We start from the raw sequence: 25,538 nt of genomic DNA on the forward strand, positions 1-25,538 counted from the left end.
ATGTCACACTTACAGGCACCATAATCTCTCCCCGTGGACATATACTATTAAAACAACATAGACTATGGAGGCTTTTACACACACCAAAACGGGACCTGCATGGCTAAAATAATGTGGGCTTGCCTACAATGCATAGATAAAAAGGGAATGTCAGCTCAAAGTTTTACTCCTCTTAAACTTGATATTTTATTAAAGCTTTGGTGATTAAGATTTATTTCCAAGCGGTCTCAGGAGCCAAACTTTATTGACAGTCTTGACTACTACGTGATTGCATTGGGCAGACAAAAAAAGCCTTAATTGAGAGGAGGCTATGCTTGGTTTTTAATCAAATAAAAGGGGGAAAACGTTAGTCTTTTATGTTTCTAAATACGAAGTATACAGGCACCAAAAGCACGTCAGGCTACTCTTGTTCTTTGTGTAGGGTAGTGTGCGTCACGGCTGGATAGGCTACGTTTCAGCTGTCAAAATCCATGACTGCGATACCGCTAAAACCAGCTTTTGGTTGGTCTTAAATATCTCTATGAACGCTGCCTGAAATTAGCACATTGGATCATGTTTTTAAGGACACATCTCAAATATTTCCACCCGCCCATCTGAGCGCATGCAAGCTGATATAAAACAGGTAAATTGCCGAATCTGGTGTTAGGGCGCCAGTTTTTACATGACGAAATTGCAAACGAACGTGCGTTTGACACTAGCGCCGCCTTAACACCAGCCGAAAATAGAAAATGAGCCCATAGATTTGACACCTGTTGTGCTGTTGAAGTTCTCTATCGAGGACAAATAGATACTGGTTGGGGAAATGTGTCCATCTTGAAGTGTCACTAAGTGACTACCTATGGATGAGTCACATGCCAACGCTATGTACAGTTCTGTCAAACCACAGGAGCGCCATAGTTAATCACAGTCCACACAACAAGAGAAGCCATTGTTTTTCTGGCTGGGGCTCTGTGTTGTGGTGGCTGGGTTTTTATGTAGTTCGTGTTGTGAACTGATGTGCTGTGCCATTGGAAGACAGTTTACACATACACAGACCTGTCGTATCTCAGTCTTATGCGAGACACCTAAACCAATATTATGCTCTCTTGCTATTCTAAAAGATTCCAGTCTGTGCGGTGTTTGTTCAGCAGAAACACAGCTGAGTCTAGATTTGGTTGTCATCCAACATGGATTCTATGGGCACAAAGGACCATTGATTATATTCCCTCAATGCCGCCAAAGCGTGGATGATGGAAAAGAGCTGTTACTGCATCCATAAGAATCCATTGTTTACATGCTCGTTAATAAAGCATCTACATTGAAAAGTCAGTGAAGGGGACCTCAGCTGACCTTTTCATTCTCCTGGATCTGAACAGTACAGAACATTTTCCTGGAGCCATGCTTCCTGCATACAGGAGGATAAGGTCCCCAATTGTGCTATAACCACAATCTGGAGGGCATTTGTAACAGTTTAACTTTACGTCCGTCCCCTCGCCCCGACCCGGCCGCGAACCAGGGACCCTCTGCACACATCAACAACAGTCACCCACGAAGCATCGTTACCCATCGCTCCACAAAAGCCGTGGCCCTTGCAGAGCAAGGGGAACCACTACTTCAAGGTCTCAGAGCAAGTGACGTCACCGATTTGAAAGGCTATTAGCGCGCACCACCGCTAACTAGATAGCCATTTCACATCCGTTACACATTACCCCGTCATACTGAATGAACTGCCTTGAGATATATTTTACAGTAGTAGTACGTGGTATACAACTTCTTCCAATCTATCAAAGTACCGCTGTCCAATTCCCCTCTTAAGACCAGTTTTTATGAAGGTTGTTGAAGTAGTCAGATGTACTGTAAAGAGGAAGGTCCTGGCACCATTTGGTTCACAGGTGGAGGCTTGATACTGTCTGCATTAATGTCAGATAAGGCCATGAAGAACTTGTTTCTACTGATCAGTAAAGAGATGCTGCCTAACTCTGTCGTCCGAGTTAACCATCTTTTACACTGCTACTGTTGACAATGATAGCCTGAATTATAACTTGGCATTTGCGTGCGTTACGCAACTAGTTTTCACATTAATCTGGTCTCAATTAGATTTGACAGACATCAAGTTAGGATTCGGTCTGAAGACCCAATTGAGAAATGTTGTTGAATCTTCTTGACGGAGACAGAGTCGTCTCAACACCCCCGCACTGATGGAGGTGAATCAATCCAAACATTTGGATAGAGTAAACAAGCGTTAGGTAAACGAAACAGATGTTTAAACTCTACCATTCAGCGCTCTCTCCATCCAGCAGATGTTGCATTTTTTATGTTCCATGACTAATCCAAAACCAAAGAGCAGAGAAGGAGCCGGCCCATCCCAGCCCATAGGTAGACCCTTCATACCTGTGGTTTGATCCACCTAGTCGATTTGTGCCAATCAAACAAGATTACAAAGAGAGATGGAATTTTCTAAGTGGAGAGACGCTACCTGGCATCAACAAAGTCATCACTCATCCTTGCATTCTTTCATGACGTGCAGTAAGACATATCCAAACTAGGTCCAAGCCTGCACTCTGTTACTTAACAGTACATTTGCAACATATGTGTTATTCAATTGGAGAAAAGTAAACTGGACTGGAGTCTGTTAGACAAAAGAGAGTCACACTCAAGTGTTGCAGAACAGAGATGAAAGACAATATATGTCTCCGCCGGCATTCCCAGGCTTGTGTTTCTTTCTTGGCTCTGAATTATGTTATTTTTGCTCCCTCAGGGACATCCCCGATTATAAATCTCTGGGATACGATGTATTTCCAATTCCTAATGGTTGGAAAGAAGGAGGCAATGTGTGTCGTTCTCAGTAACCGACATTACTTCTGTCTGCATAGATTTGCTATATCTCTTAATAACCGGAAAGAAAGTGACATGGTAAGTTTGTCTAGAACTGTTAAGTCCACTGTAACAACCAGTAGAGCTCTGAGAAGGAGCCCCATGACCCAGGGCTGGCTAACTGGCCCAGAATCAGGTCCTGAAAACGTAATCCATTAGTCTGAGGGTTTGAGTATGATTTACTGAGCTTGTCCCTGATCTAAGAACAGCCAGTCACAAGCTTCCCCTTCTGCCTGGACTGAACATTGACATTCTTGTCAAAATCTGGGTTTGATTAGCCTTTATTGGAATGGGTTATATATATACACGTGTGTGTTAGTCTTTATCTCATCCTTTCCCCTTTTCAGCAGCCTCAGAGGGCATTTGTCATCCGTTTAAAGCTGGTGCAGAAAGACCACATCAACAGAGAGGGAAATGGTGAATCACTTCAGATGCTCATACTTGCTATGGCCAGTGCCAGAAAGGAACCAGCCAAAGAAAACACATTCTCAAGTCCAATGGCCCCATTTCTCAAAGTTAGCCCATTTTCCCATTTGTCTTTCCTCAGACAGAAGATAGCCAAACCAGGGTGACCCCTTAGGAATGTCCAGGTCAGTCACAGTCACGGATCCTGTGGACTCAAACGATTGTAGAGACACGGAAAATGTCACCAAATGCAATTCCTTGCCTTCAGAAAAGCCAACTTGGCTATGGTGTTATCGGTCTTTTCCCAATATTATATCGTACACTTATAGGTTTAGAGTTATGAGAGACTTCGATCGTATTTTCTCACCATGTTTGAATGCTAGAGTATCTCAATGTGAAGAGCAACTCTGGCCTGGGGGACAGGAAGGGTTGTTACACTACAGGAAGTGGAATAGGTATTTGTGGGTCTGTACACTCAGCTGTGGCCTGAACAGATACAATCAATCAATCAATCAAATGTATTTATAAAGCCCTTCTTACATCAGCTGATGTCACAAAGAGCTGTACAGAAACCCAGCCTAAAACCCCAAACAGCAAGCAATGCAGGTGTAGAAGCACGGTGGCTCGGAAAAACTCCCTAGAAGGGCCGGAACCTAGGAAGAAAAAGAGAGAGACAAAAAAAAGAGAGCGAGAGAATTAGAGAGAGCATACTTAAATTCACACAGGACACCGGATAAGACAGGAGAAATACTCCAGATATAACAGACTGCCCTATCCCCCAGACACAAACTATTGCAGCATAAATACTGGAGGCTGAGACAGGAGGGGTCGGGAGACACTGTGGCCCCGTCCGACGATACCCCCAGACAGGGCCAAACAGGCAGGATATAACCCCACCCACTTTGCCAAAGCACAGCCCCCACACCACTAGAGGGATATCTACAACCACCAACTTACCATCCTGAGACAAGGCCGAGTGTAGCCCACGAAGATCTCCCCCATGGCACGAACGCAAGGGGTGGGCGCCAACCCGGACAGGAAAATCACGTCAGTGACTCAACCCACTCAAGTGGCGCACCCCTCCTAGGGATGGTATGGAAGAGCACCAATAAGCCAGTGACTCAGCCCCTGTAATAGGGTTTGAGAATCCCAGTGGAGAGAGGGGAACCAGCCAGGCAGAGACAGCAAGGGCGGTTCGTTGCTCCAGTGCCTTTCCGTTCACTTTCACACTCCTGGGCCAGACTACACTCAATCATAGAACCTACAGAAGAGATGAGTCTTCAATAAAGACTTAAAGGTCGAGACCAAGTCTGCGTCTCTCACATGGGTAGGCAGACCATTCCATAAAAATGGAGCTCTATAGGAGAAAGCCCTGCCTCCAGCTGGCCTGCGTCTTGTGACAGTAGTGTACGTGTAGGTATGTACGGCAGGACCAAATCGGAAAGATAGGTAGGAGCAAGCCCATGTAATGCTTTGTAGGTTAGCAGTAAAACCTTGAAATAAGCCCTAGCCTTAACAGGAATCCAGTGTAGAGAGGCTAACACTGGAGTAATATGATAATTTTTGGGGGTTCTAGGCAAGATTCTAGCAGCCGTGTTTAGCACTAGCTGAAGTTTATTTGGTGCTTTATCCGGGTAGCCGGAAAGTAGAGCATTGCAGTAGTCTAACCTAGAAGTGGCAAAAGCATGGATACATTTTTCTGCATTATTTTTGGACAGAAAGTTTCAGATTTTTGCAATGTTACGTAGATGGAAAAAAGCTGTCCTTGAAACAGTCTCGATATGTTCGTCAAAAGAGAGATCAGGGTCCAGAGTAACGCCGAGGTCCTTCAGTTTTATTTGAGACGACTGTACAACCATCAAGATTAATTGTCAGATTCAACAGAAGATCTCGTTGTTTCTTGGGACCTAGAACTAGCATCTCTGTTTAAAAGTAGAACATTTGCCGCCATCCACTTCCTTATGTCTGAATCACAGGCTTCCAGGGAGGGCAATTCTGGGGCTTCACCATGTTTCATCGAAATGTACAGCTGTGTGTTGTCCGCATAGCAGTGAAAGTTAACATTATGTTTCCGAATGGCATCACCAAGATGTAAAATATATAGTGAAAACAATAGTGGTCCTAAAACGTAGCCTTGAGGAACACCGAAATTTACAGTTGATGTGTCAGAGGACAAACCATCTACAGAGACAAACTGATATCTTTCCGACAGATAAGATCTACACCAGGCAAGAACTTGTCCGTGTAGACCAATTTGGGTTTCCAATCTCCAAAACAATGTGGTGATCAGTGGTATCAAAAGCAGCACTAATGTCAAGGAGCACGAGGACCGATGCAGAGTCTCGGTCTGAGGCCATTAAAAGGTAATTTACCACCTTCACAAGTGCAGTCTCAGTGCTATGATGGGGTCTAAAACCAGACTGAAGCGTTTCGTTTACATTGTTTGTCTTCAGAAGGGCAGTGAGTTGCTCAGCAACAGCTTTTTTTTTAAATGTTGAGAGGAATGGGAGATTCGATATAGGCTGATAGTTATTTTATATTTTCTGGGTCAAGGTTTGGCTTTTTCAAGAGAGGATTTATTACTGCCACTTTTAATGAGTTTGGTACACATCCGGTGGATAGAGAGCTGTTTATTATGTTCAACGTAGAAGGGCCAAGCACAAGAAGCAGCTCTTTCAGTAGTTTAGTTGGAATAGGGTCCAGTATGCAGCTTGAAGGTTTGGAGGCAATGATTATTTTCATCAATGTGTCAAAAGATATAGTATTAAAAAACTTGAGTGTCTCCCTTGATCCTAGGTCCTGGCAGTGTTTTGTAGACTCAGGACAGCTGAGCTTTGGAGGAATACGCAGATTTAAAGTCCGTAACTTGCTTTCTAATGATCATGATCTTTTCGTCAAAGAAATCCATGAATTTATCACTGCTGAAGTGAAAGCCATCCTCTTATGGGAAATGCTGCTTTTTAGTTAGCTTTGCGACAGTATCAAAAATACATGTTGGATTGTTCTTATTTTCCTCAATTAAGTTGAAAAATAGGATGATCGAGCAGCAGTGAGGGCTCTTCGATACTGCACAGTACTGTCTTTCCAAGCTAGTCGGAAGACTTCCAGTTTGGTGTAGCGCCATTTCCGTTCCAATTTTCTGGAAGCTTGCTTCAGAGCTCGGGTATTTTCTGTTTACCAGGGAGCTAGTTTCTTATGACAAATGTTTTTTGATTTTAGGGGTGCGACTGCATCTAGGGTATTGCGCAAGGTTAAATTTAGTTCCTCAGTTAGGTGATTAACTGATTTTGTACTCTGACATCCTTGGGTAGGTGGAGGGAGTCTGGAAGGGCATCTAGGAATCTTTGGGTTGTCCAAGAATTTATAGCACGGCTTTTGATGCTCCTTGGTTGGAGTCTGAGCAGATTATTTGTTGCTATTGCAAACATAATAAAATGGTGGTCCCATAGTCCAGGATTATGAGGAAAAACATTAAGATCCACATTTATTCCACGGGACAAAACTAGGTCCAGAGTATGACTGTGGCAGTGAGACATGTTGGACAAAACCCACTGAGTGGATGATGGCTCCGAAAGCATTTTGGAGTGGGACTGTGGACTTTTCCATGTGAATGTTAAAGTCACCAAAAGTGTGAATATTATCTGCCATGGCTACAAGGTCCGATAGGAATTCAGGGAACTCGGTGAGAAACACTGTATATGGCCCAGGAGGCCTGTAAACAGTAGCTATAAAAAGTGATTGAGTAGGCTGCATAGATTTCATGACTAGAAGCTCAAAAATTGAAATTTGCTATTGTGAATGTTAGCAACACATCTCTGCCTTTGCGGGATGCGAGGGGAATGTGGTCACTAGTGTGAGCCATGTTTCAGTCAGGCCAATCACATCAAGATTATGATCAGTGATTAGTTCATTGACTTTAACTTCCGTGGAAGTGAGAGATCTGACATTAAGTAGCCCTATTTTGAGATGTGAGATATCACAATCTCTTTCAATAATGACAGGAATGGAGGAGGTCTTTATTCCAGTGAGATTGCTAAGGTGAACACCGCCATGTTTAGTTTTGCCCAACCTAGATCGAGGCACTGACATGGTCTCAATGGGGATAGCTGAGCTGACTACACTGACTGTGCTAGTGGCAGACTCCACTAAGCTGGCAGGCTGGCTAACAGCCTGCTGCCTGGCCTGCACCCTATCTCATTGTGGAGCTAGGGGAGTTAGAGCCCTGTCTATGTTCGTAGATAAGATGAGAGCACCCCTCCATCTAGGATGGAGTATGTCACTCCTCAGCAGGCCAGATGGTCTCTGCCGGTCCATATGGAAGCAGAGACAGAATATTGTATGTGTGTGTGTGTGTGCGCCCACGGCTAAAGGTTATTAATGAGAAGTGAGGGAGAAAAAGTAAGGTGCCCTCTTTCCTGGCAGGAGACCGTAGCAGTAGAAGATGAGGTTTTCCATAAGCATGTGTGATTGGCCTTGAATACAGACTGGTGAATCTGTTGATACCTTTACAGTGTTGTTCATCCCAAATGGAAACACAAGCTGCTTCTCAAATGGACTAATTTGGATGTCTGCAAACAATTTGACACTGGACATTATAATTTCTCATCTAGCTCTGGATTTATTGTGTGTGTATAAGACACTGCTTTTATTGGCAGTCACAGTCCTCTTGTGTATGATATACAGTATATTTTATTTTTTAAATTATATTTCAGCATTTATCAGTACTGAGCAAACAAGTCTAACTCTCTTGGTGATCTGACTGTTCAGTCCCTATTGACTCAGGTACACACAGACCAAGCTGACACACACACAAGCAGACAGGCACGCACACACACACACACACACTGTGCCAACAGGTGCCTCGTCAATCACTCTAGCAGCAACAGACAGCAGCCCTGAGTAGTGGATCCTTCCTGCAGACGGCTGCCAGGTCTGACACTCCCCTCTGCACCCATTATCCCCCCCGTTCCCCCCTGATGTTTACCTCTCTGACAGTCTGGTCATTTCCACTGGCACACACAGGCCTGTCTCTCACCGTTCCACACTGGCACTGTATCAGAGGGCTCAGCAGCAAATATCATCCCAGTCACTGAGAGCTGACAAGGTATCCTATTAGCTTAGGAGCGCAATGGAAACTGGAAAGTCAAGGAAACGTTAGGATGCATCATTGCATCAAGTCTAAGATCCTGTTACATCGAGACACACTCAAGGACAGACAAAGCGAGACTAGTTTCACTGCCCTGCATCCTTGCAGAAACCGAGCACCGATGAAGCTTCTGTTTTAATCAAATGGCCACCCGGACTATTTACATTGACCCCCTTCCCCCCCTTTTTTTTTTACACTGCTGCTACTCGCTGTTTATTATCTATGCATAGTCACGTGTACAAACTACCTCGACTAACCTGCACCGCCACACATTGACTCGACTCGGTGCCGGTACCCCCTGTATATAGCCTTGTTTTTGTTATGTCATTTTATTGTTACTTTTAATTTTTTACTTTAGCTTATTTAGTATTTAGGATGGAAGAGGAGGGTGGAGGTGGATGGAAGAGGAGGGTGGAGGTGGATGGAAGAGGAGGGTGGAGGGGGTAGAGGAGGGTGGAGGTGGATGGAAGAGGAGGTTGGAGGTGGATGGAAGAGGAGGGTGGAGGGGGTAGAGAAGGGTGGAGGTGGATGGAAGAGGAGGGTGGAGGTGGATGGAAGAGGAGGGTGGAGGTGGATGGAAGAGGAGGGTGGAGGGGGTAGAGGAGGGTGGAGGTGGATGGAAGAGGAGGTTGGAGGTGGATGGAAGAGGAGGGTGGAGGTGGATGGAAGAGGAGGGTGGAGGGGGTAGAGGAGGGTGGAGGTGGATGGAAGAGGAGGGTGGAGGTGGATGGAAGAGGAGGGTGGAGGGGGTAGAGGAGGGTGGAGGAGGAGGGTGTAGGTGGATGGAAGAGGAGGGTGGAGGGGGTAGAGGAGGGTGGAGGTGGATGGAAGAGGAGGGTGGAGGTGGATGGAAGAGGAGGGTGGAGGTGGATGGTAAGAGGAGGGTGGAGGTGGATGGAAGAGGAGGGTGGAAGAGGTTGGAGGGATGGAAGAGGAGGGTAGAGGAGGTTGGAGGGGGATGGAAGAGGAGGGTAGAGGAGGTTGGAGGGGGATGGAAGAGGAGGGTAGAGGAGGGTGGAGGGGGATGGAAGAGGAGGGTAGAGGAGGTTGGAGGGGGATGGAAAGGAGGAGGGTAGAGGAGGTTGGAGGGGGATGGAAGAGGAGGGTGGAGGGGGATGGAAGAGGAGGGTGGAGGAGGTTGGAGGGGGATGGAAGAGGAGGGTAGAGAAGGGTGGAGGTGGATGGAAGAGGAGGGTGGAGGAGGTAGAGAAGGGTGGAGATGGATGGAAGAGGAGGGTGGATGTGGATGGAAGAGGAGGGTGGAGGGTGTAGAGGAGGGTGGAGGTGGATGGAAGAGGAGGGTGGAGGTGGATGGAAGAGGAGGGTGGAGGGGGTAGAGAAGGGTGGAGGTGGATGGAAGAGGAGGTAGATGGAAGAGGAGGGTGGAGGTGGATGGAAGAGGAGGGTGGAGGGGGTAGAGGAGGTTGGAGGGGGATGGAAGAGGGTAGAGGGGGCAGAGTTGTTACTGGGAGACGGGTGATCTGATAATGCATCTGTGAGTACAATACCATGGAATGCAAAAAACTGCCTGCCTCTCACTGCCCAGAGAAAACTGGGTCACTCAAGCCCACTTCCTTATCTCACTAGACTAGAGTGATGTGCTCCAGGTGCTGGAAGTAGTATACAGAGTACTGTGCTGTACAGGAGTTGTTTTCCTCCAGAGGTATTCCTCCAGAGGTTTTCCTCCTAATCCTGACTTGAGAAATATTTTCAGTAGCTTGGGCTGTTCTATTGTTCTGATCTACAGTGCATTCAGAAAGTATTCAGACCCCTTTTTTCCACATTTTGTTACGTTACAGCCTTATTCTAAAATTGATTCAATTGTTTTTCCCCCCCTCATCAATCTACACACAATACCCCATACTGCAGAATCAGACGTTTTGAAGGTTTAGGCATTCATTCTGAATGGTTAAGTTCTGCAACACTCTAGCATAACCCAAGCCTACTTGATGGCAATAGCGCTCACTGTTGCCCTTAGTGGCCAGTTTTAAAGTAATCTCCTCCTTACCTGGACAGACGTCTAATTTCGCAGTGGATCTTGAGCGACCAGTGTGACAGATAACCTGCTGACTGCTGGATGGCAGACAGACACACTGACACTGTGTGCCAAAAGCCCTTCCTCCCAGTCTGTCCCATTCCATCCACCTGACCGCCTTCCTGGAATGTGTCAGTTTATCCCATTTCCAGCCCATCTGGTAGAGTGCTTAGGGCTGTCAGCCAGGGAGCGGCCTGCTATTCCTGTGTATGGCCTGGATGTCAGGTCTGGATTCCTGGAGCACTGAGCCCAGGGTAGGGGCCCAATGGTTCCTCTCCCCATATACCTGTGGCTGTATCCCCATGACCCATCACCACATCCTGCCCCCCCTGCCCTGTCCCGTCCTATTAATATCTAGGTCTGGTGTAACCCAGCCATAGTGACAACTGTATAACTCTTATCCATTCTCCTGTCATTGTTGATGGATTTTGTCTATTGTAGATTGTGTCAGTGAGATGGATGAAGTGGCAATTCATTGCCTTGATATCGTTTCATAAAGCATGCAGAGTATGCAGACGTCAGGCCATATCGTCACTTCCTCTCAGTAGATTTACGGAACGCTATGTTGACCCCCATATGTTTGTTGCTTTTCAACTGGCGCCCGTCGTGCATAAACAAACAGGATGTAACAAAGGCACTTCCGGCATGTCTCAAAAGAGGGGTGGTCTTGTTACCGTAGATACTGAATGTACTGTAGCTACAACTAGTACTGTATCTTCATGCCAACTGTTTCTGTTCAGAATGCCCTCTATAGAATACACATCTTGACTGATCTGAGTCCTGTGTCTCTGTGTTTAGATGAAGCTGCCGGTGCTGCTGCTGGGTCGTTCAGCTGACCTCAGGCCTGGGGAGTTTGTGGTGGCCATCGGCAGCCCCTTCTCCCTGCAGAACACGGTCACCACAGGTATCGTCAGCACCACCCAGAGAGGAGGCAAGGAGCTGGGCCTGAGGAACTCTGATATGGACTACATCCAGACGGACGCTATCATCAACGTGAGTGATACATCCACATCATCAGCACACACACACAAGCAGCTGTCACACAGGGCATTTAGTTGTGGAACAGTTATTTGTGAAACATGTAGTTGGGGAACACAGCTGTCAGTGCAGGGCGTTTAGTTGTGGAACATTTAGTTGTGGAACATTTAGTCGTGGATATTTAGTTGTGGAACACAGCTGTCAGTGCAGGGCATTTAGTTGTGGATATTTAGTTGTGGAACACAGCTGTCAGTTCAAGGCATTTAGTTGTAGAACATTTAGTTGTGGATATTTAGTTGTGGAACACAGCTGTCAGTGCAGGGCATTTAGTTGTGGAACATTTAGTTGTGGAACACAGCTGTCAGTGCAGGTCATTTAGTTGTGGAACATTTAGTTGTGGAACACAGCTGTCAGTGCAGGGCATTTAGTTGTGGAACATTTAGTTGTGGAACACAGCTGTCAGTGCAGGGCATTTAGTTGTGGAACATTTAGTTGTGGAACATTTAGTTGTGGAACATTTAGTTGTGGAACATTTAGTTGTGGAACACAGCTGTCAGCGCAGGGCATTTAGTTGTGGAACATTTAGTTGGGGAACACAGCTGTCAGTTCAAGGCATTTAGTTGTGGAACATTTAGTTGTGGAACATTTCGTTGTGGAACACAGCTGTCAGTTCAAGGCATTTAGTTGTGGAACATTTAGTTGTAGAACATTTAGTTGTGGAACACAGCTGTCAGTGCAGGGCATTTAGTTGTGGAACATTTCGTTGTGGAACATTTCGTTGTGGAACACAGCTGTCAGTTCAAGGCATTTAGTTGTGGAACATTTAGTTGTGGAACACAGCTGTCAGTGCAGGGCATTTAGTTGTGGAACATTTAGTTGTGGATATTTAGTTGTGGAAAATGTTGTTGTGGAACACAGCTGTCAGTTCAAGGCATTTAGTTGTGGAACACACAACAGTAGCTCCCCCTTATTTGCCTCGTTACACACGAAGGAGCTGTAGATATGCCATCTGATCATCCCTTTAACCTGAATGTTGTTCCTTTTCAGTATGGGAACTCTGGCGGACCCCTGGTCAATCTGGTAAGATATCATTTCTTATTGATAAGAATTACATCTTTCAGAATGGTCTTGAAGGTTCATTTCAGCCGTTTTTATCTCAGTATCAAATCATTTCTGGGTAACAATGAAGTACCTTACTCTGATTGTTTTCAGTTCAAATGGTCAAAAATATACTAAAATAGCTTCTTAGCAACGAGCAATTTCTCAAGCAAGAATTTAGCTAAAACGGTCTGGGAGTGGTCTGAGTGGGGAGGGGAAAGCTGAAAATCTGCTGCTATTGGCAGAGAGGTTTGGAAGTCTCTTTCTTATTGGTCTGCTAACTAATTTGCCACCTGGTGATGTCACAAGGTAGGCCAAAACTCCATCCCACCAAAACAGGCTGAAATTTCAGGCGGTCTTTTCAAACAGCTTTTTAAACCATAAGGGCATTATCATAATTTTCGCAATTTCACAGTGTTATTCCAACCTCATAGTGTGGAAATATATATAAAACACAGGAAATCATGTTTTTAACTGCACTGGGCCTTTCATTGTACATCTATGACAAATCTGGAGGATGTATTTGAATAATGTGTGTTGTTTCTGTCTTCAGGACGGAGAGGTGATTGGGATCAACACACTGAAGGTGACAGCAGGAATCTCCTTCGCCATCCCCTCAGACAAGATCCGTCAGTTCCTGGCAGAGTCCCATGACAGGCAATCTAAAGGTACAGATTACCAATCTAAAGGTAGGGCTGTGACGATTATGGAATTTTGAGCTAACGATAAATTGTCACGCAAATGACCACGGTTATTGTCATAGTTGTCATTTTTTTCAACAATTGTTTTGAGCTTGTGATGCATCATAAATGAATGCATCTTTGAAAATTACCAATGACATACCTAATGAATATAACTCAGGTTTGGTGAAACCCCTGTTTTAAAAATATCTATATTTTGACCTTGCCGTTCTGCTCATAAAACCAACTTTACCCTCTTCATGTATAAAATAAATAAGTACAAATAAAATAAACAAAACTGCTATTGGGTTAGTTGTATCTACTTGAAAATAAAGTTTAAAAAAATATATATATATAATCTCCCCCTCTTAAAATGCATGTATTAAGACGATTTTGGCCATTTATTTTTAAGTTTACGGTTATTGTCGGTTAGACCAGGGTTTCCCAAACTCAGTCCTGCCCCCCCCGATTATTGTGCCAGACCTATCTAAAGTTTAATGGTTTTGACCAGGTACTGCATATTGAATTGTCAATGTTTATCACCATGTGCATGCTAATGCAGCATTTATCCTCTTTTCTTTAGGGAAATTATCAACAAGTAAGAAATATATCGGTGTGAGGATGATGACTCTCACACCAATGTAAGTTTCAGCCAGCCTGGTTCATCTTGTGAATTAAATTCTTCCAAATACCTGCGTTACATTAAACACATCTCTGTTTTCATTGGTTCCTTTCCCATAGGCTTGCAAAGGAGCTGAAGGAGAGACAATCAGACTTCCCCGATGTTACCTCAGGGGCATATGTCATCGAGGTCATCCCAAAAACACCAGCTGAGACGTAAGTAGTATCTAGAACCTGAAAGGGTTCTTCGGCTGTCCCCATAGGAGAACCCTTTGAAGAATGGGTTCTACGTGGAACCCAAAAGGGTTCTACCTGGACCAAAAAGGGTTCTCCTACAACCCTTTTGGAACCCTTTTTTCTAAGAGTGTACTGAAAACAGAACAGTTAAAGTCCTCGACCTTAGATTAGGACAGGAGAATTTAATGATTCATTTGGTATTTGGCAAAGTCTCCATCCCTCTCATAAAGGTTGCTAAGAGTTCATTGTCGTCTACTCTTAAAATTAGACTGGCCTCATAGCACAATGAATTAGCATTTCATGACCACATAAACAGCATGATAGAGCAGTCTATCTACAGAAGGTTATTCATTCCTACAGAATGCACTCTGTATATTTTTTGTGGCCACATAAAATTATTTGTGCTGAGGCGGTGGTCTCCCACTCAAGGAAATGAATAGCTTTCTTTTTGTCTGGTGGGGTTTGTGGTACCAAGGTTAGCAAAATGGTCTTAGATTTTTCAGAGACCATGGTCAGATTTAGTTTCTCACAGTGTCAAACAAGAATGTTACTGCCTCTGTAAGTTCATTTAGCTTTTTTTGGAATGGGGAAAACTCCCTTCTCTCAAATAAAGAGGCTATATTTATATTCTGTGGAATGAGAGATCAAATGGTACACTGCTTATAGAGCCTAACGTACTTTATCAGTAAAGCGCATTTCTTTTTTGCTACATTCCCCCCTCCCTCCTCCACAGAGGTGGCCTGCAGGAGAGTGATGTCATAATCACCATCAACAGCCAGCGAATCACCTCGGCCAGTGACGTCAGCAGCTCCATCAAGAGGGAAGACACGCTGCGGATGGTGGTCCGGCGGGGGAACGAGGACATCATGCTCACCGTCGTCCCAGAGGAGATTGACCCTTGACTTCTCAGCAACCACGAGCTGGTTCTCAGTGTTGAAAATCACGGACCTTAAACCGGGTGTGTCTGGAGCCACACCCTACCTTAGAACCTGTAACTACTAGTGTCTCCCCCCCTCCACTACCCTCAAACTACAGAGGTCTGTGAGGCCCACACCTAACCCTCTGGGAGCTCAAATATGTCCAGGTTAATAAAGACAGATTTTAGCACCGCTGCCAATTTTTTGGGTATTATTTGTCCTCATGTATGAGTCAAAAAGATACTTCCACACTCATTGAAACTGATTATTGCCATCACACTTGTTTTTATACTCTATTAACATCCTTGCACAGAGAACCCTCCTCAGTCAGAGAGAAGAAGTGAAGGGTGTCCTTAATCTGGTTTGTTGTTGATATTGTTGATGTTTTTTAATTGTATTTCTCTTGGTATGTTTTGACCACAATTTCACAGAGGGAATAAAATGGTTTTTAAAAAAGTGGTGTTCCTTACTGATATGAAAATCCTAACGCTGACTGCATGAATGTTGATGGTTGAACTATACACATCTAGTAAAGGCCAGTGTACACATCCAGCTTGGCTGCTCTATGCACAGACTGGGACTATGACCATGGCATGGTTATGGTTTGGATCATAAACTCAGCAAAAAAAAGCGTCCTCTCACTGTCAACTGCGTTTATTTTCAGCAAACTTAACGTGTAAATATTTGAATGAACATAACAAGATTCAACAACTGAGACATACACTGAACAAGTTCCATAGACATGTGACTAACATATATTGAATAATGTGTCCCTGATAAAAGGGGGGGTCAAAATCAAAAGTAACAGTCAGTATCTGGTGTGGCCACCAGCTGCATTAAGTACTGCAGTGCATGGACTGTACCAGATTTGCCAGTTCTTGCTGTGAGATGTTACCCCACTCTTCCACCAAGGCACCTGCAAGTTCCCGGACATTTCTGGGGGGAATGGACCTAGCCCTCACCCTCCGATCCAAAAGGTCCCAGACGTGCTCAAAGAAAGATGCTCAGGGTCCCTGCTCATCTGCGTGAATGTGCCTTAGGCATGCTGAAAGGAGGCATGAGGACTGCAGATGTGGCCAGGGCAATAAATTGCAATGTCCGTACTGTGAGACTTCTAAGACAGCGCTACAGGGAGACAGGACGGACAGCTGATCGTCCTCGCAGTGGCAGACCACGTGGATCGGTACATCCAAACATCACACCTGCAGGACAGGTACAGAATGGCAACAATAACTACCCCAGTTACACCAGGAACGCACAATCCCTCCATCAGTGCTCAGACTGTCTGCAATAGTCTGAGAGAGGCTTGACTGAGGGCTTGTAGGCCTGTTGTAAGGAAGGTCCTCACCAGACATCACCGGCAACAACGTCGCCTATGGGCACAAACCCACCGTTGCTGGACCAGACAGTACTGGCAAAAAGTGCTCTTCACTGACGAGTCGTGGTTTTGTCTCACCAGGGGTGATGGTCGGATTTGCGTTTATCGTCGAAAGAATGAGCTTTACACTGAGGCCTGTACTCTGGAGCGGGATCGATTTGGAGGTGGAGGGTCTGTCATGGTCTGGGGCGGTGTGTCACAGCATGTCAGAGCTTGTTGTCATTGCAGGCAATCTCAACGCTGTGCGATACAGGGAAGACATCCTCCTCCCTCATGTGGTACCCTTCCTGCAGGCTCATCCTGACATGACCCTCCAGCATGACAATACCACCAGCCATACTACTCATTTTGTGCATGATTTCCTGCAAGACAAGAATGTCAGTGTTCTGCCATGGCCAGCGAAGAGCCCGGATCTCAATCCTATTGAGCACGTCTGGGACCTGTTGGATCGGAGGGTGAGGGCTAGGGCCATTCTCCCCAGAAATGTCCAGGAACTTGCAGGTATATATATACACACTACCGGTCAAAAGTTTTATGTGGGAACTCCTTCAAGACTGTTGGAAAAGCATTCCAGGTGAAGCTGGTGGAGAGAATGCCAAGCGTGTGCAAAGCTGTCATCAAGGCAAAGGGTGGCTATTTGAATAATCTCAAATATAAAATCTATTTTAATTTGTTTAAAACTTTTTTGGTTACTACATGATTCCATATGCGTTATTTCATAGTTATGTCTTCACTATTATTCTGCGATGTTGAAAATAGTAAAAATAAAGAAAAACCCTTGAATGAGTAGGTGTTTATATATATATATATATATACACTGAGTGTACTAAACATTAAGACCACCTGCTCTTTCCACAACATAGACTGACCCGGTGAATCCAGGTGAGAGCTATGATCCCTTATTGATGTCACTTGTTAAATCCATTTCAATCAGTGTAAATTAACGGGCGGAGACGGGTTATTGTGTACGTTTGCCATTCAGAGGGTGAATGGGCAAGACAAAATATTTAAGTGCCTTTGAACGGGGTTTGGTAGTAGGTGCCAGGCGCACTGGTTTGAGTGTGTGAAGAACTGCAACACTGCTGGGTTTTTCATGCTCAACAGTTTCCTGTGTGTATCAAGAATGGGTCCACCACCCAAAGGACATCCAGCCAATTTGACAAAACTGTGGGAAGCATTGGAGTCAGTATGGGCCAGCATCCTTGTGGAACGCTTTCAACACCTTGTAGAGTCCATGCCCTGACAAATTGAGGCTGTTCCGGGGACAAAAGGGTGGGTGCAACTCAATATTATGAAGATGTCCCTAATGTTTTGTACACTGAGTGTATATACTGTATATATTTCGGTCTCTGACATTGCTCGTTCTGATATTTCTTAATTTCTACATTTTTCTGGATTATGTGTGTATTGTATTTGTATTGCTAGGTATTACTGCACTGTTGAAGCTAAAAACACAAGCATTTAGCTGCACCTGGGATAACATCTGCAAATCTGTGTACGCGACCAATAACATTTGATTTGATTTGCAGTAAAGGAAAGACACAGACAGAATTAGGTCATCTCTCAAGCCATTGGTCATCTCTTACATTTTATTATGGTCATCCATATATCCTCAGCGAACTGCTTAGGGTGCGACATTAAGTATCATGTGAATGAGCCACAGTATGAGGTGATTTATATATAGGGAAGGATCCATTACGTTAACTTGTGGAATAGACACCGTCTGGAATGCAGTTTCAACCAGTCAGCATTCAGGATTAGACCCACCCGTTGTATAATACGTAATAATCGACAGTATCCTTTCCGTTACATGTTCTTTGGGTTCAAAACCTAGATAGAAAACATGACCTCACTCTTACCTTTCAAACGTCCCAAATGGCACCCCATTCCCTATGTTGTGTGCACTGCTTTTGACCAGGGCCCTTAGGGATATGGTCAAAAGTAGTGCGCGATATAGGGAACAGGGTGCAATTTGGGACGCAAACACCGTGTGACATCAGTTACAGAGGCCTCATCGATGAAATGTTTGGTTAATGTACTGTGAAGGATAAGCTCAAGGTTTCTAGAAATACTGTAAATGTCCCATTAGTCAAACTAAGTGATCTGATGTTAATGTAATTCCCATGTGTTAGTGGGGATGTAGACTACCCCCTGAAAGGCTACAGTTACAGTGTAGATGAACGCTAAGGATGTGATGAACATGTATTAATAATAGAGACTAGTTTACTGGATGACTCATCCATCCAGGTTAATATCAGTGTCGGGCTGGGGCCAAATGAGAATACGTTGTGCTAACTAACAATACAATCTATCTGCAATATTAAAACTAACAGTACAATAAATCTGAATTATGTCGATCTGAGAAGGGTTTCTTACTGACAGGCCCGAGGCCATTCTTTCACTGTTGTATTCAAATCATTAAAATACTGATTGCTCTGGGCTCAGCCTCTGAGTACTGGCCTAGGATCAGGTCCCACCTGTCAATGCCGCAACATGGTCACACATCTAAAAGGCTAAACTGATCCTAGAGCAACACTCCTACTCTGTGACATACAGGCCCTAATCTGTATGTTACAAATAGAGTATTAATTTCCAAGAGCACACAGACATAGTAGGCTACAGTACTGCTGTGTTGATTTTTCCCCACTACTTTACACTTCATAAAGATCCTAATACAACAGGTTTCGATTAGTTCCCTTCATTGCCATGCAGAGTAGCAGCACCAGCAGTTGGATAGCGTTGATACAGTTTGTTCCACTCTACATGCTTTTCTTAGTGAGCATACTAGGACCTGCCCTTTGCTTACAGGAAGCTGTGCCCTACTTCTGCCTGGCCGGGTCCAGTCAACCAGCACTGACCTACGGCGCTGTAGTTCGAAGCGGTCTGAAGTATACATGTCTAGTCTACAGATCCTGGAGGAAAACACTGGCCCACTCTGTAACCTGGCCCAATGGATGAGTGTAGAATGATCAGGAGTGAGGACAACACAGACAGACATCATCCAGGGTTGTTAAAGCAGGCAGTGGCAGCCGTCACATGGTGTCTCTGCCACTAAATGTTTTACTGTGTCTGTGCCCAGTGGGATTCGACTGTTTCCATCCAGTTTGATGCATGATCATGATTTATACAAAGGATGATTGTTCTCAGACATAGTTATTTATTGATTTAGCTGGTACTGTAATCCACGCCAAACATCCAGCACATCATTCTGGTAAATTCATGTTTCACATAATCCTTCAAATATTTAGTCAGCTGAGCTTTTCCCAGAAAGATCAGCCCAGGGTGTGGTGACCTGTTCAAGGATGCAGCAATGGAGTCCTACCAAAGACACCAAACCAACGGCTCCACCTAGTGCTTCTCCTTTACCAACATAAACATTTAATGTTTTACATTACAGAGGAATGAATATGTTTAGCAGGTGTGGACTGGAGAGCAGGTTGTGTTAGATTCTTATTTTTTTTTACCCTTGCACAAAAAATAATAAACATATTCTGTAGTTTTGTTACAGTATAAATAGATTTATTTTCACTCTTGATCATACAGTGCAGTTATTTAAACCAGTCTGTTAATACACAGAATATGAAAGGGAGTCAAATTTACAACAGTCAGACATTATTTTACAAACGTGCACAAGTGGTAAAACTACAGTAAAATAAGCAGCTTGTCTCTGGGGAGTTGGGTTATTGGGTGCGGGTTATTGGGTGCGGGTTATTGGGTGCGGGTTATTGGGTGCGGGTTATTGGTCGCAGCCAGTGTAGGGGCTGTGCATGGGGCTGGGGATAAGGTAGGGGCTGGAGTCAGTGGGGGCTAGGGCTGGCAATAAGGTAGGGGCTGGAGCCAATGCAATGGGCTAGAGTCAGTGGGGGCTGGGGTAGGGGATGAGGCAGGGCTGTGGCTTGGGTAGAGGCCGGAGTTGGGATGGAGTTAGTGCAGGGCCTAAGGCTGGTCAGGCGTGGGTGCTGTGGTCTTGAGGTGGTTAAGGGGAAGGGCCAGGGTCTGCAGTAAGGCCGTTTCCAGGCGCAGCTGCATGGCATCCAGTCTCTGGTCCATGTGTTCCATCAGCCTCCTCTCCATCTCGCCCAGACATCTCTCCAGAACCTGCTCCAGCCCTCTGCAGCATGCATGCTCCTGCCTGCAAGACGATCCATCACAGAATAGGTTTTCATAAGAATTAAAGTACCTCCCTTTGGTGCTGTCGCCCTCCCATGATAACATTGCCCTTGAACATATCCTCGCTATCCTCACAGGTTTCACTGGACCGGGAGTTTTCCCTGACAACAAGACCTGTACGGTCATACAGACAAACCATACTCAGACATTTCCTGGAACATAAACAGACACACCACAATGCCACCAGAACCATTACCAGAACCATTACCAAACCCATTACCAGAACCATTACCAAACCCATTACCAAACCCAGACAGACATGGTCAGCCCTGACATCCTCCATCCACTTGACTCCTAACCACAACATCTGGACGCCATTCTACTCCAACCACACCATGTAAACATTCAGAGGGAGTTTTACATTGTAGTTAGACCCACCACCAGTCATCATACTCACCGCGGGCCGTTGGATGTCTTTGAGGCATCCTCGATGCGGAGCTGCGTCACCTGCCCACACACACTCTGCAGCATAGGGAGCAAGTCTGGGCTGATGCATGGCCTCCGTCCTCCTGGCTGGCCGTTAAGAAAGGGTGACATCATGTCTGCCAGGCCGGTGTGTGTATCGCAGGCTGCACGAGACTGGGGCCATGGATCTGAGGAGGCAGAGTCAGACATCTCGTCTGGCTGGAGGCTAGTGTTGACTGAGGGGTGTTGAATGTCAGCTGGAGCTGAAGAGGGTCCGTTCGTTACTTTAGCAAGAGCAGAGAGAGCCCCACTGCTCATGAGGAGGGGCAGAAACGCACTCAGTGAGTCAGCTTTGTTCTGGAAAAAAATACCAAAGAGCTTGATTTACCATACAATACAGCGATTGTCTTCTGTGTTCTCTGTTCACTAGTCTTGAGCTTCTCGCTATCTGACAGCCATCTTGGTGGGTAGAAGAATGAACAATACAACACAACACAATACAATAGAGCCAGTGTCTCCTGTGTAATTTCGGACTGCGTAATTTTCCACTGAGGTTTCTATTGACTTGTATTGGTGACTGTGATGCTTTGACGTCAGCGGAGAACCCACCTTCTGCTGAAACTGGACCATGTTCATGAGGCTCTGGGCCCCCGGTGAGAGGCTGGCACCCATCTCCTCCACCATGGACTGCACACGGAGCATGTCGATGCTGGGCCCCAGGCTCAGAGAGCAGTCCACAGGCGTCAGTGTCTGTAGGCCCATCACGACCCGAGCCACAGCCACGCTCCCTCGCCCACCAAGAGACAGCAGCTGAGAAAACGCAGAGGTTAGCCCAAGAAAGGGCACCACCCATAATAATCCTAACTAGACAGGTAAAGGGGATGAGTCAATGGATTTCATGTTCACAGAGACATTGCTTTGTGCTAGTAGAGAATAAACAGGAACGGGACTGAAGTAGTAACAGACACTACTGTTGATTTGAAAGCTGTGGTTGACATGCATACCTTCACCTCACATGATGCAGCAGGGGACTCCAATATTAAGTGTTTCCTGTAGAAGGGTCCTCTCTCTGCACTGAAAAGCAAAAAAAAAATTTTTTTTTTTTTTTTATAAATAAAGACGTACCACATTACACCCAATTATGATACTGTACCCATTTTTCGCTTTAAAATGTATGCCAAACAAAAAACATGAATTTCTAAGTTTAACAAAACCATACAACTCTATGCACAAGGAATGCTTTTAATAATTTACTCAGAAATGTTTATTAAAAAAACATTTACTGGACAAACTATGCAGATGCAAAGTTTGGTAACAGAATTTCTGTCAAATCTGTCCGTTTTTTTATGTGACCACGCTTCCCAAAAACGTAAATATCTGCTCTGGATTAAGTTTAAAAAATGTCTGCAGAAAGAATGGTGTGTCAGCTATGACATGACAGCTTAACTTTAAAAAAATAAAGTGGGTTACTGATCTATAGTGAAATAAATTTACACCCAGTAACAGAATTGCAATAATAGAATTTCATCATGGGTCCCTGATCTATACTACACAGAAATGCATAATTATGGATAAGAATGTCATTCTCTTCATGGTGATGTGTCATGTACAGGTACACAAAAGGTAGAAATAAGCAATACTCTCCTTTTCATATTTGGTATTATTCTACACACTAGCTATTATTTACATATATTCCCTACATATATTATATATACACACACTACCGTTCAAAAGTTTGAGGCCACTTAGAAATGTCCTTGTTTTTGAAAGAAATGCACATTTTTTGTCCATTAAAATATCAAATTGATCAGAAACACAGTGTAGACATTGTTAATGTTGTAAATGACTATTGTAGCTGGAAACGACTGATTTATAATGGAATATCTACATAGGCGTACAGAGGCCCATTATTAGCAACCATCACTCCTGTGTTCCAATGGCATGTTGTCAGCTAATCCAAGTTTATCATTTTAAAAGGCAAATTGATCATTAGAAAACCCTTTTGCAATTATGTTAGCACAGCTGAAAACTGTTGTTCTGATTAAAGAAGCAATAAAACTGGCCTTCTTTAGGCTAGTTGAGTATCTGGAGCATCAGCATTTGTGGGTTCGATTACAGGCTCAAAATGGCCAGAAACAAAGAACTTTCTTCTGAAACTCATCAATATATTCTTGTTCTGAGAAATGATGGCTATTCCATGCGAGAAATTGCCAAGAAACTGAAGATCTCGTACAACGCTGTGTACTACTCCCTTCACAAAACAGAGCTAACTGTCTCTAACCAGAATAGAAAGAAGAGCGGGAGGCCCCGGTGCACAACTGAGCAAGAGGACAAGTACATTAGAGTGTCTAGTTTGAGAAACAGACGCCTCACAAGTCCTCAACTAGCAGCTTCATTAAATAGTACCCGCAAAACACCAGTCTCAACGTCAACAGTGAAGAGGCGACTCCGAGATGCTGGCCTTCTAGGCAGAGTTCCTCTGTTCAGTGTCTGTGTTAATCTTAATCTTTTTATTGGCCAGTCTGAGATATGGCTTTTTCTTTGCAACTCTGCATAGAAGGCCAGCATCCCGGAGTCACCTCTTCACAATTAGCCTTTTAAAATGATAAACTTGGATTAGCTAACACAACGTGCCATTGGAACACGGGAGTGATGGTTGCTGATAATGGGCCTCTGTATGCCTATTTAGATATTCCACTAGAAATCAGTTAATTCCAGCTACAATAGTCATTTACAACATTAACAATGTCTACACTGTATTTCTGGTCAATTTGATGTTATTGTAATGGACAAAAAAAAGACTTTTCTTTCAAAAACAAGGACATTTCTAAGTCACTTAGAAATGTCCTTGTTTTTGAAAGAAAAGTCTTTTTTTTGTCCATTACAATAACATCAAATTGACCAGAAATACAGTGTAGACATTGTTAATGTTGTAAATGACTATTATATATATATATCCATACATACACACCTGTCAGGCTGTGTGTTGGGGTCTCTTTCCCCGCGACAGGTGCCACAGTAGTCCCCAGCCTGGGAGTAGACCTCGATTGTGCGGGCCTCGCTGGTCACCAGCAGGCTGGTGATGAGGGCAGGGCAGTGGGGTGCACAGCACAGGGTGATGACACACGGAGACCCCTCCTCTAACTGCTCCAGGAGCACTGGAACACACCTGAGGACAAACAAGAGAGAGATCAAAATGTCAAAGGGTAGCAGTATTTTTATTAAGAAAATCAAGGATTTTAATATCAGTGCTGTAACTATTCTAGAGAGTGGAAGTTAGTCTAGATAGCTAGCTATGACAGTCTGGGGCTTCCTGGAACGTTTCGATTTGAGTTAAGGCATGCATAAACCGTTTAGGTGTGGTCATTTAAAGGTTGACGAGGTCACTGTGGTATGGGAATGTCTGTCAGTGGAGAAGATGATAAACAAGGTGTCTTACCCGTTTGGTGTGTCTCTGTCGATCTGACTGATGTCAGTGTTGTTACTTGACTCTACTGGGAGAAGGATGTCAGAGAATTGGCGCTCCTGTGATTTGCAAGCCCATGACGTGTGCCCGTTGACAGGTCCATCTTTGCTTGTGCTCACGTCAATACTGGCCATGATGATTATGATGATGGCCGCTTTCCCTAAACGTAATACCTATCTGGCCTTGGGTAGCTAACTAGCTAGCCAAATGGACTAGTAAAATACAAAACAGATTCCTCTTCTACAGCACAGTGACGTTATGAACAAATGCTGGGGCAGAAACAGTTATTTCAGTCACACTGTTGGTTTGTCTATGCCAGCCGGTAACCGTAAAAAAACATATCAAGCAATCCTATCGACTCTCAAGGAAATGCTAGCTAACGTTAGCATGTTAGCTAGCATACAGGCGGCCCGTCCATTCTTGGGTCAATGGATGGAAACGTCAGTTAAAACGCTACAATTCATACCTTACATCAACCAATCGTTTTAGAAAGCATATCTGGCGACCAGACGACTAACTAGCTAGCAACTTCGATGAAAGCACGGCTTGTTTATGATGTTACACCACCAATGAAGCACTTCTGGGTTACGCTTTTTTCCCTTCTGTGGATCGGTTTCTACTAAATAGCACAGCCACTAACTCAAATTCGCTTCAGGCCGATCGTTCAAAAATCATAAAAACAAATTCATTTTTGGTCTTAATTTAAGATTAGGGTTAGACATAATGTTAGCCGTGTGGTTAAGTTTAGGCTTAAAATTAGATTTTAGATGAGAAATTGTAGAAATAGTTCGGAATGTATGACTTTGTGGCTGTGTTGACTAGCGACGAACCTGTGGATCTTCTACTTCTGTGTAACGCTTTTCTTCCTTCAAAATAAGAGTCCAAACCAGTAGACTGTAAAAATTAATAATGATAGTAGTAACCATCCAATTACAAATATTAATTATTAATTAATGGTGACATTTCGTGGATGAAAAACAAAAACATTTCTATTAAAAACAACATTTAAAAACAATGGAAAAACAACTAGCCTTAAACATGTTATTTATTTTCCCTCGTTAGTTGTTTTTAACATGAAAGACTGACTGGAGTAGTTTTGAGTGAATTTACCATAGACATTAAAACCAGGTCACAGATTTACACAGCAAT

The 25,538-nt window shown here is 44.3% G+C and overlaps 2 protein-coding genes across 3 annotated transcripts in view; one reads left to right on the top strand and one right to left on the bottom strand.

Moving 5' to 3' along the window:
- htra1b (HtrA serine peptidase 1b) overlaps positions 1-15,165 on the top strand; it is a 36,364-nt gene extending 21,199 nt beyond the window's left edge. Inside the window, exons 4-9 of one of the 2 annotated variants that reach the window (XM_071391757.1) lie at positions 11,238-11,432; positions 12,465-12,497; positions 13,069-13,204; positions 13,779-13,836; positions 13,937-14,032; positions 14,787-15,165. In XM_071391757.1, the coding sequence (XP_071247858.1) occupies positions 11,238-11,432; positions 12,465-12,497; positions 13,069-13,204; positions 13,779-13,836; positions 13,937-14,032; positions 14,787-14,955 (687 nt within the window). In that variant the 3' untranslated portion in view covers positions 14,956-15,165. The remainder of the gene's footprint in view (positions 1-11,237; positions 11,433-12,464; positions 12,498-13,068; positions 13,205-13,778; positions 13,837-13,936; positions 14,033-14,786) is intronic. The other variant, XM_071391758.1, reaches the window with a different exon arrangement.
- Positions 15,166-19,845: 4,680 nt separating this feature from the next.
- Positions 19,846-25,219, bottom strand: c3h10orf88 (chromosome 3 C10orf88 homolog). The gene is made up of 6 exons (XM_071391771.1): positions 24,363-25,219; positions 23,895-24,092; positions 21,928-21,997; positions 21,533-21,733; positions 20,916-21,280; positions 19,846-20,480 (listed from the first exon to the last, which is right to left on the bottom strand). The coding sequence occupies exons 1-6, from the start codon at positions 24,521-24,523 to the stop codon at positions 20,285-20,287; spliced, it is 1,191 nt and encodes a 396-aa protein (XP_071247872.1). The 5' UTR covers positions 24,524-25,219; the 3' UTR covers positions 19,846-20,284.
- Between the last annotated feature and the right edge of the window lie 319 nt (positions 25,220-25,538).

The sequence above is a fragment of the Salvelinus alpinus genome, chromosome 3 (assembly GCF_045679555.1).
Source record: "Salvelinus alpinus chromosome 3, SLU_Salpinus.1, whole genome shotgun sequence".
Lineage (NCBI taxonomy): Eukaryota > Metazoa > Chordata > Actinopteri > Salmoniformes > Salmonidae > Salvelinus > Salvelinus alpinus.